The following is a 12071-nucleotide window of genomic DNA, read 5'->3' as shown; positions in this document are numbered from 1 at the left end:
CAAAAATATTCTTAGTAATTTAAATTGCAATTTGAATGCGCGAGACCTCTGTATCGCCCGGTCAGATGACAATGATCGCGAACGCGTGTATCGTCTTGCGCGAACGGCTTTTCGCATATATGACATTGAGTGGCGTTGTAAAATTTTTCACACTCTTCGGACGTTAAATTAACCATGGGGACATTGGTCGTTAAAATATTCTTAATGCGAATCGCTAAATTTTTAAGATCTTCGACGAACCACGCTATACAATCGACGCTACGACGCGAATGATACGCCGATAAAGATTCATCGTACGAACAATGCATATAATACGCTATACTAAATATCCGATGATGCTGGTACAATTTTTATTGTTGTTGTTCTTCCTCCGTTTTGGTTAGAACGCATTCCAGGTCGGCGTACACGACGAATGGAAGCCGCTCTTTCCTGTTGTAATTGTTGAACTCGAGCCACTTGTCCTTGTCGCTCGGCAACCGGATAGCGCAGTCATTCATCTCCCCGCAGTCGACCGTATGCGATTGCAACTTGTCATCTGAACTAAAATAATGCAGGCATCTGTAAAAGAAAATTTTTTTAATTTTGAACAATTTGTTATATAAATTATAATTATTTTATATTAATATATACATACCGATCGCAGATATATCTTTGACCGTTGTGTTTGCTCAGTTGCGAGCTCACGAGCCGAGATAAATTTTTTATCCACGCGAAATGTCCTACGTTGTTGCCGTCTTCCACGTATAGCAGATTCACGTGCTTATCTCGCTTCTGCTCTGTCAGTCGTAGTGGAACAATGTTCTCGCTTTCGATGTCGTACACGTTGATCGAGATATTGTTTGTGAGTTCAAATTTTTTAATTTGATTTAAAGTTACTGGAAACTCAATGTCCCGGAGATTCAGCACTGTCGCGTAAGGCGGGTACGATGATTCTCGTTCCACCTTTCTTTCTGCGGGATATAGAGCGGCGACCACTGCCCACGCGAAACACGCATTGTCTTTAGATTGTACGTTAACTACCGCTCTTTTCATCATAATCTCCCGCGACAATTTAATGTGGCATCCCGCGCGCATTGGATTATATTTATTTACATTAACAGTCAAATTCTGTATTCGCGACAATGCCCATCCGCTATCGTGTTCCTGAAACTCTTCCACGCTAAAGTGGGCTCGATAACGCGGCGCTCGAACCACTCGCGTAAATCCGATGTGCGAAAGAGTTCACAGTTTCTCGTATTCACACTTTTATTCGCGCGCTTATCACCCGACACAAATTCACCATTAAACACAGTGTTCACTTTTACACTGTTGTGTCTTTTTAGAACGTCTTGCACGTGCTCGAGCACGATGTCTTCGGCATCCTCGAGAAATTGACGAGATTCGATATAGTTTGCATTAATCACGGCACCGGTCAGAATACGACTCTCGAACGATGTATCGATTTCGCGCCAAACGAGTCTTTCAGCGTTATTATCACCGCTGTAATCACCACCACTGGGAATAAACCGTCTCTGCAATCGAGTCTTTGCACCTTCTAGTCGCGCGATTTTAGCCACCAGAGATTGTCTATTTCCGTTCGAGAGCCGCGGACGCTTGACACGACTGCGTTCTTCGAGCTCTTGGATCAATTCCTCGCAACGCTGCAGCCACGCGAAATACTCGCCCAAGGTGGCAATTCGGCGAGATCCCTCCATCAGATCGCGTTCGGTCTGCTCGATGTTTTCCATTTTCCTATCTTTTTCACACTTTTAAAGCACTACGTCACAGTTTTCTACGGATGACTTTTGCATACGATAAACAATACCGTTCTCTATCTTGAACGTGAAATCGCGCAAAAATCTTTTTAACGGAACACCGCTATACTTTTTTGCAACCGACACGTCGATGGGCGTTCAAATCACATACTATGATGATTTGATGCACTTCAATCCTTCTTATATATGAAGGAGGAAACAAAGGTACAAAGCAGCCAAACATCGGCGCTCATACGCGTCGCAATATCGTCTCTTCCGAGAAAAAAATTACGGAGGACGATTCTGGGAGGTGTCATTTGTTTATATTGTTTATAAATTTGCATGATGTGTAATTCAATGAGAGAGAGATAAGGATACGTCGAACGGAAAAAAATCTAGAATTACTTATATCGGGGGTAAGGGGTGTACCGCGAAAGGGTACAAAGCAACCGAACATCGGCGCTCATACGCGTTGCAATTCTTCCGAGAAAAAATTATGGAGGATGATTCTGGGAGGTGTCGTTTGTTTATATTGTTTAAAAATTCTCATGCTGCGTAATTCAATGAGAGAGAGATAAGCATACGTCGAACGGGAAAAAATCTAGAATTACTTACATCGGGGGTGAGGGATGTACCGCGAAAGCGCAAAGCAGCCGAACATCGGCGCTGATATACGAGCGGTGGAAGCAAGGGTGCAAAGTTACTGAACATCGGTGCTGATGTACATTGCGTTCCTTCCGAGAAAAAACATGCGAGATGATTCTAAGGTGTTTATATTGTTTATCAACCGGGCACGTAATACAATATCGCTTATACTTTCGATAAACATATGGGACCGCGCATACTTTTCTTTACGAGATATTTACGGCGATATGGCGATAATGTCGCATCTCTATTATACGATCTCGTACCGAGTTCTCACTGCCTTGTCAGAAAGAGTTTGGCAGTGCGCGAGTCGAGAAATCGAAAGTGAAGAAATCGAAAGTGAAGAAGTGAATATTTTTTCATCGTTCTTGTGCATTTTATAAAATAGCCGAAGAAAATATCATTATCATTAATGATGACGATGATGATGATGTTATGATCATCGATGATGACGATGTGATGATCATCGAAAATAATAATGTGAGGATCATTGAAAATAATAATGTAATGAATGTTGATGAAGATGATTATAAGTATCGTTATCTCCCATGTGTTAATCTAAGTCTCGTCTCGCGCTAGTTATAAGCCTCGTTCGTCGCACGCGTTGTTCTCGCGCCATCGCTTCCTTTCCCTCGCACGCGTTGTTCTCGCGCCCTCGCTCCCTCTCCCTCGCACGCGTTGCTCTCGCGTCATCGCTCCCTCTCCCTCGCACGCGTTGTTCTCGCATGCGATGCATTTCAAAGAAATGCTGATGTTTATATTATTTATAAACCGAACATGTTCGTACGCAATATTGTTTATCAATCGGGCATGTAATACAATATTGCGATAAAACATCTAACACGCGCCGCTGCCGAAATCCCCTCCGTCCCGCGTGACGTCATTCCCCCGCGCCTCCGTAATCCCCCGCGCGCCTCACCCCCCCTGAGAGGATCTGGGTTAGAACTCTCCTTATATCACTACTGACATATTATATTAATAATTATAGATTAAAATATTTTGTGTGCCGCATGAAATTGGCGCCTTTTTTTAACTTTTTTTTAAATATTTATAAACCACAATGGAAATTAAAGTTAGAGAATTGCGAAAGAAAAGCTTCTTCTTTAATTTCCACTTTGTTTTATATTCATGATGCCTAGTTATTAAGTTATGAATAAAAAAATCTTACTTTTAACCTTGAATTAAACAGGCGATTTAATTATTTTAAGTAATATAAAACTGTTTTTTAAATAAACAATATTTTACAAAAATGTTTTTATTATTATTATAGGTAATACATATATCCGGAGCTTTTTCTCAGCCTCGTCATTCTATAAGTTTGGGAAATGTGATAATGGATTTAACATTAAAAGATTATACAATCGTAAATGTTATAGGAAAATTTCGAAATTCGGAGGAAATGCAATCTTATACATTAATTGATATTCAAAATATGTTAAATTCTCCAACGAAGTATGGTAAGTATAATTTTTTTAAAACAGATGTACTATGTAAATGTAAAGTTTAATTTGACACATTTCTATTAAAACAAATTTATTAGTTAAATATAATACGTATACAAATAAATGTCAACAATAGAACTGAAAAAATATTTTAATTTTTATCATAATAATTAGATGTATATCCTTTTTCTTATTTAATTTTTATTCTAATTATAGTGAATAGTTTGGAAGCTTTTTTATAGTGAATAGTTTGGAAGCTTTTTTAAAACACGATTTTATTGAAGATACATTTGGAGAAATTACTTATATTTCATCAGTAGGAATCGGAAAATTTCGGTTTGAAATACGATGTAAAGATCGTAATGTTTTAAATAAATTTGGAGTAAAAACAAAGCTTCAAATATCTGGAATTTTGAAAATTGATAGAATGCCAAATTTTTTACTTGTTGAGAATGTATCAGATATAAAAATCATACAGGTACTATTACCGATGAACTTTCGAAGGCAGTATTTCTTCCGAAAAGGAAAAGAAAATCCGAAAATGACTTTATGGTATATTCTTTTATTCTTGTATCGGTCGTATTTCCGGACGTTTTTCTTAGCGCGGATAGATCGCCGGTGCTGGGTTTCTTTAAATGAAATACGCGGTGTGTGTGGTATAATTGCGTTTATTTAGTTCGTATGAATGTATGTACAAAATTGGAGTGTGTAAATGTGTAGACGAGGGTGTGAGCGTGTGTGTGATTATAAATGTTCGTGTAAGTCGCGTGGTTCGCGTAATTATGCCGAATATTAATGCTGATTAATTTCGGCCTCGTTTTCGCTCGCCGGCGGGTGTTTACTATCGCGCGAGACGGCGCGCGTTTTTGCGGCGCTTTTTCTGCGGGGAATTCCGATGCTCCGAGAATGCTTGGATTCTCGGAATCGACGGTTATTTTCGCCGTATTATTTATTTCGCGATTTAAAGTCTGCGTATAATTCGCTTATGCGCTTTGATTCGGCGGCGTTTACGCGTCTATCTCTGGATGCGCTCCCGTGGTTGCATACAATGCGTGCAGCGATGATCGACGCGTGCACTCCCGGATTTATTTCGCGAAGGATGGATTGCGCGATGCAGCTGGATCAAGAGCTCTCGGTCCGGGGCGGCTCAGAGCTCCACCTTCCGTGACAGTTCAGCTGCGGATGTAGGCGGTTTGCACGTGTGCTTTGGAATTGAGATCACTCGTTCTGAGACGGAGCTCGCTCCACCTTTCGTCCTTAGCTACTTCGTGCGTTTTGAGAGGATTTTCTGGATTGCTCTGAAGCGTACTGCTAAGAGCGGATCGGAAAAATGTGTCTTAAGCCAAAATGTGGCCCTTTTTATACGGGCTAATTGCCCGCGTCGGCACGCAGCGGTATAACCTCTTCCGAACGGGTTTTCGGGAAACGGTCGGGCCCGTTCGGAGGGATTCGGATAGGAGCCGAACGCGGGCTTTCGCCGGTCGGCGGTTCGGGCCACATCGGCTTTGTTCGGCGATGTTCGGTCGAATTTCAATCCGTACGGTTTTCGAAAACTTTAAAAAAGTGGGCGCACCGCGCCCCTGCCTCTGCCCGGCGGGTGTTCTGCCGGGCGGCAGTTTCCGGCGGATGACATGCCGGGAATCGTAACGATGCACCGGGATGCATCGTTACATTCTATTTTCTTTCTTCTTCTTTTTTATCTTTGTTTACTTATTAATTTTATTTCACTTTGAATATTTCCATAAATTTAACAGTAAAATATTTATTAACTATTAGTTAAAATTATAATTTAATTTTAAAATTAACATTAATGTATCTATACATGCATTTAAGTTTTCTTCTAAATTTTTTGTTTAATAACTTTTCTTTTAACTTTTCCTTTTAAATCTTATTTTTCAACAAGTTACACATTAGTTTTGAATTATACATATATTATATAATAAAGTACACAAACAAGATAAAAGTACGTATAAAATAAAGTACACAAAAAAAAAATATAACATACTTCTATTTTAAGAAAAATTAAATTATTAATTTTAATATTTTATTTATAGGAGTAATCCAAACATAAAAAGTAATCTTACAGCAATTTTATAGTAGTAATCTATTTTACAAAGTAAACATATATTTTTATAATATATAATATAATTGATATATTATATAAATATATTATATTAATATATTATATAATTGAATATTTAGTTAAAATTATTTAATGAAATGTAGTATGTCTTTTTTATATTCAAATTGCACTTTTGTTTTAATGTAATTCTTAATTTTTGTTTTAATAATTCTAGCTATCGATTTTAATTATTTTTCAATGGAATGAAATGTTTTGTTGAAAATTAAATTCCTTATAACTTTTGATTGTTTCATTGATTCAGCTTTTTATATAAATCTTTAAACATATGTAACAACAATTTGTTTTTGTTAAATTCCTATCTAAATATCTTAAACGTAGATACTAAACATCCTTATAAATTAAAATATTTTAATGTTTCTCTTTTAGAAACAAACTTTTTCAATCTAAATAAACGAAATTAAAATTTAATAATTCAAAAAATGTACATAATCTTTACAATCTTGCTTTTTAATTAATATAAATATTATCACATTTTGCAGAATTAAAATTGAATTTCCAATCCTTTTTTTACGATACATTCTTCAGAATCCATTAATATATATTTGCTTAAACTTTTTTTTCCAGAAAAAACAAAATTTCTTTTTTGTTTTATATCTTTTGTTTTCTAAAAAAAACATAAATGTAGTAACCTACAAATAATACGAGATATTAGTTGTGCTCATAAAAAGTTTAAATTAATACAAAAGTTAACATCAAAGTTTAATTATTGCATATTAATCATATTGTTGCAGTAATTGAGATAAAAAACAATTATTTACATAATTAATAAAATAAAATACGAAAATAAAAATGACTTCAACACAGGAAAAAAAAACATTGCAAAAAACGAGAACATGATCTTAAAGGAAATTACCAATTCAAATTTATTTACATACAAGGAAATTTTAGAGGATATTGTTGAAAACGATACAACTTTGTAAGTAAACAACTTTTTATTTTATTAATAATCACATATTAATTATAAAGAATAAATATATATTATATAAAATCGATTGAAACTCTAAAGCACACACATATATTTGATACAAATTTTATAATTTATAATGATATAATTTATTTATAAAAAAATCGTTTTAGATATTGCTTAAGAAAATTACGCATCAAAATCAGAATTGAATAATTTCATATTTGCACGTACACGCGCACAAATATACACGATTTTTAATTTAGATACATTAATTTTACTCAAATAAGCTTTGTATTTTAAATATTATAAAATATGTTTTTCATTTTATAGTGAAATAACAGGTTATGTGAGTTCTATCTTTCAAATAAAATCATATGAGAAGAATGACAAGAAATGGGATCTTTTTAACTTTACTTTAAGTACCGGCGAAACCACTATACAAGTCACTGTTTGGAATAATTTGGCTTTTAAATATGCGAGCTCTTAATAACTAAAACAAGCAGAACGGGTAAGATATTTATTTACACACACACACACACACACACACACACACACCACACGCACACGCACACGCACACGCGCACGCACACGCACACGCACACGCACACGCGCAAACGCACACGCACACACACACACCACACACACACGCACACGCGCACACACACACACACACCACACACACACGCACACGCGCACACACACATACACACCGGGGAGGCGTGTGCGCGCCTCGAAACGACCGTCGGCGTCTTTATACTCGCCGTATGATTTTTATATCTGATACATTCTCAACAAGTAAAAAATTTGGCATTCTATCAATTTTCAAAATTCCAGATATTTGAAGCTTTGTTTTTACTCCAAATTTATTTAAAACATTACGATCTTTACATCGTATTTCAAACCGAAATTTTCCGATTCCTACTGATGAAATATAAGTAATTTCTCCAAATGTATCTTCAATAAAATCGTGTTTTAAAAAAGCTTCCAAACTATTCACTATAAAAAAGCTTCCAAACTATTCACTATAATTAGAATAAAAATTAAATAAGAAAAAGGATATACATCTAATTATTATGATAAAAATTAAAATATTTTTTCAGTTCTATTGTTGACATTTATTTGTATACGTATTATATTTAACTAATAAATTTGTTTTAATAGAAATGTGTCAAATTAAACTTTACATTTACATAGTACATCTGTTTTAAAAAAATTATACTTACCATACTTCGTTGGAGAATTTAACATATTTTGAATATCAATTAATGTATAAGATTGCATTTCCTCCGAATTTCGAAATTTTCCTATAACATTTACGATTGTATAATCTTTTAATGTTAAATCCATTATCACATTTCCCAAACTTATAGAATGACGAGGCTGAGAAAAAGCTCCGGATATATGTATTACCTATAATAATAATAAAAACATTTTTGTAAAATATTGTTTATTTAAAAAACAGTTTTATATTACTTAAAATAATTAAATCGCCTGTTTAATTCAAGGTTAAAAGTAAGATTTTTTTATTCATAACTTAATAACTAGGCATCATGAATATAAAACAAAGTGGAAATTAAAGAAGAAGCTTTTCTTTCGCAATTCTCTAACTTTAATTTCCATTGTGGTTTATAAATATTTAAAAAAAAGTTAAAAAAAGGCGCCAATTTCATGCGGCACACAAAATATTTTAATCTATAATTATTAATATAATATGTCAGTAGTGATATAAGGAGAGTTCTAACCCAGATCCTCTCAGGGGGGGTGAGGCGCGCGGGGGATTATGGAGGCGCGGGGGAATGACGTCACGCGGGACGGAGGGGATTTCGGCAGCGGCGCGTGTTAGATGTTTTATCGCAATATTGTATTACATGCCCGATTGATAAACAATATTGCGTACGAACATGTTCGGTTTATAAATAATATAAACATCAGCATTTCTTTGAAATGCATCGCATGCGAGAACAACGCGTGCGAGGGAGAGGGAGCGATGACGCGAGAGCAACGCGTGCGAGGGAGAGGGAGCGAGGGCGCGAGAACAACGCGTGCGAGGGAAAGGAAGCGATGGCGCGAGAACAACGCGTGCGACGAACGAGGCTTACAACTAGCGCGAGAGAGAGAGAGACTTATAACTAGCGCGAGACGAGACTTAGATTAACACATGGGAGATAACGATACTTATAATCATCTTCATCAACATTCATTACATTATTATTTTCAATGATCCTCACATTATTATTTTCGATGATCATCACATCGTCATCATCGATGATCATAACATCATCATCATCGTCATCATTAATGATAATGATATTTTCTTCGGCTATTTTATAAAATGCACAAGAACGATGAAAAAATATTCACTTCTTCACTTTCGATTTCTTCACTTTCGATTTCTCGACTCGCGCACTGCCAAACTCTTTCTGACAAGGCAGTGAGAACTCGGTACGAGATCGTATAATAGAGATGCGACATTATCGCCATATCGCCGTAAATATCTCGTAAAGAAAAGTATGCGCGGTCCCATATGTTTATCGAAAGTATAAGCGATATTGTATTACGTGCCCGGTTGATAAACAATATAAACACCTTAGAATCATCTCGCATGTTTTTTCTCGGAAGGAACGCAATGTACATCAGCACCGATGTTCAGTAACTTTGCACCCTTGCTTCCACCGCTCGTATATCAGCGCCGATGTTCGGCTGCTTTGCGCTTTCGCGGTACATCCCTCACCCCCGATGTAAGTAATTCTAGATTTTTTCCCGTTCGACGTATGCTTATCTCTCTCTCATTGAATTACGCAGCATGAGAATTTTTAAACAATATAAACAAACGACACCTCCCAGAATCATCCTCCATAATTTTTTCTCGGAAGAATTGCAACGCGTATGAGCGCCGATGTTCGGTTGCTTTGTACCCTTTCGCGGTACACCCCTTACCCCCGATATAAGTAATTCTAGATTTTTTTCCGTTCGACGTATCCTTATCTCTCTCTCATTGAATTACACATCATGCAAATTTATAAACAATATAAACAAATGACACCTCCCAGAATCGTCCTCCGTAATTTTTTTCTCGGAAGAGACGATATTGCGACGCGTATGAGCGCCGATGTTTGGCTGCTTTGTACCTTTGTTTCCTCCTTCATATATAAGAAGGATTGAAGTGCATCAAATCATCATAGTATGTGATTTGAACGCCCATCGACGTGTCGGTTGCAAAAAAGTATAGCGGTGTTCCGTTAAAAAGATTTTTGCGCGATTTCACGTTCAAGATAGAGAACGGTATTGTTTATCGTATGCAAAAGTCATCCGTAGAAAACTGTGACGTAGTGCTTTAAAAGTGTGAAAAAGATAGGAAAATGGAAAACATCGAGCAGACCGAACGCGATCTGATGGAGGGATCTCGCCGAATTGCCACCTTGGGCGAGTATTTCGCGTGGCTGCAGCGTTGCGAGGAATTGATCCAAGAGCTCGAAGAACGCAGTTGTGTCAAGCGTCCGCGGCTCTCGAACGGAAATAGACAATCTCTGGTGGCTAAAATCGCGCGACTAGAAGGTGCAAAGACTCGATTGCAGAGACGGTTTATTCCCAGTGGTGGTGATTACAGCGGTGATAATAACGCTGAAAGACTCGTTTGGCGCGAAATCGATACATCGTTCGAGAGTCGTATTCTGACCGGTGCCGTGATTAATGCAAACTATATCGAATCTCGTCAATTTCTCGAGGATGCCGAAGACATCGTGCTCGAGCACGTGCAAGACGTTCTAAAAAGACACAACAGTGTAAAAGTGAACACTGTGTTTAATGGTGAATTTGTGTCGGGTGATAAGCGCGCGAATAAAAGTGTGAATACGAGAAACTGTGAACTTTTTCGCACATCGGATTTACGCGAGTGGTTCGAGCGCCGCGTTATCGAGCCCACTTTAGCGTCTCTGGAAGAGTTTCAGGAACACGATAGCGGATGGGCATTGTCGCGAATACAGAATTTGACTGTTAATGTAAATAAATATAATCCAATGCGCGCGGGATGCCACATTAAATTGTCGCGGGAGATTATGATGAAAAAAGCGGTAGTTAACGTACAATCTAAAGACAATGCGTGTTTCGCGTGGGCAGTGGTCGCCGCTCTATATCCCGCAGAAAGAAAGGTGGAACGAGAATCATCGTACCCGCCTTACGCGACAGTGCTGAATCTCCGGGACATTGAGTTTCCAGTAACTTTAAATCAAATTAAAAAATTTGAACTCATAAACAATATCTCGATCAACGTGTACGACATCGAAAGCGAGAACATTGTTCCACTACGACTGACAGAGCAGAAGCGAGATAAGCACGTGAATCTGCTATACGTGGAAGACGGCAACAACGTAGGACATTTCGCGTGGATAAAAAATTTATCTCGGCTCGTGAGCTCGCAACTGAGCAAACACAACGGTCAAAGATATATCTGCGATCGGTATGTATATATTAATATAAAATAATTATAATTTATATAACAAATTGTTCAAAATTAAAAAAATTTTCTTTTACAGATGCCTGCATTATTTTAGTTCAGATGACGCGCCGGGCGGCGGCGGCGTGCGATAGTAGGTAATAGCGACAGATAGAAGCGAGCTCATGTAAAGAAATGGATGTTGTAAGAGGAGTGGTGGTCCTCTTGTACCCCGCAAAGGGCAAGAATAAATATCTATTATACAATCAAATGATATTGAAGAAATTGATAAATATTTCCAAAATAAACATATTAAAAATCATACCAGTTACAAAATTATTGATTATAATAGTAATGATTTATGCAGTAACAATAAAACAAATAAAATCAAAATTTACGAACAAATTTATACAAACAAAAATTCTGAAAGTACATGTACTAAAAAACGTTCGCGATGTGAAGATACTGTCCAATTAGAAGTTATTAATAAAAAAGAACAAGGTGTGCAAGACTTAGAAAGTTTACTTATTAACAAGCAGGTACATATTGTACAAAAGATTTAGAAAATAATCGGACTAAAAAACGACATCGATGCGAACAAGATTTAAAAAACAATCGCGCTAAACAACAGTATAGATATCAAAGAAACTTAGAAGATAGACGTGCTAAGAAAAGAAATCGATATAAACAGGATATAGAACATAATCGCGCAAAGGAACGGTATCGATATAATAAGGATATAGAAAATAAACGCGCTAAGAAACGGGAT

General features: G+C 36.8%; 1 protein-coding gene across 1 annotated transcript; it reads right to left on the bottom strand.

Annotated features, from left to right (window-relative positions):
• Positions 1-350: 350 nt before the first annotated feature.
• LOC112639096 lies at positions 351-1074 on the bottom strand. The gene is made up of 2 exons (XM_025411989.1): positions 635-1074; positions 351-558 (listed from the first exon to the last, which is right to left on the bottom strand). The coding sequence occupies exons 1-2, from the start codon at positions 1072-1074 to the stop codon at positions 351-353; spliced, it is 648 nt and encodes a 215-aa protein (XP_025267774.1).
• Positions 1075-12071: the final 10997 nt, after the last annotated feature.

This window comes from Camponotus floridanus, unplaced genomic scaffold, assembly GCF_003227725.1.
Source record: "Camponotus floridanus strain SB8 unplaced genomic scaffold, Cflo_v7.5 scaffold463, whole genome shotgun sequence".
NCBI lineage: Eukaryota > Metazoa > Arthropoda > Insecta > Hymenoptera > Formicidae > Camponotus > Camponotus floridanus.
This window is presented reverse-complemented; position numbering and strand designations above follow the sequence as displayed.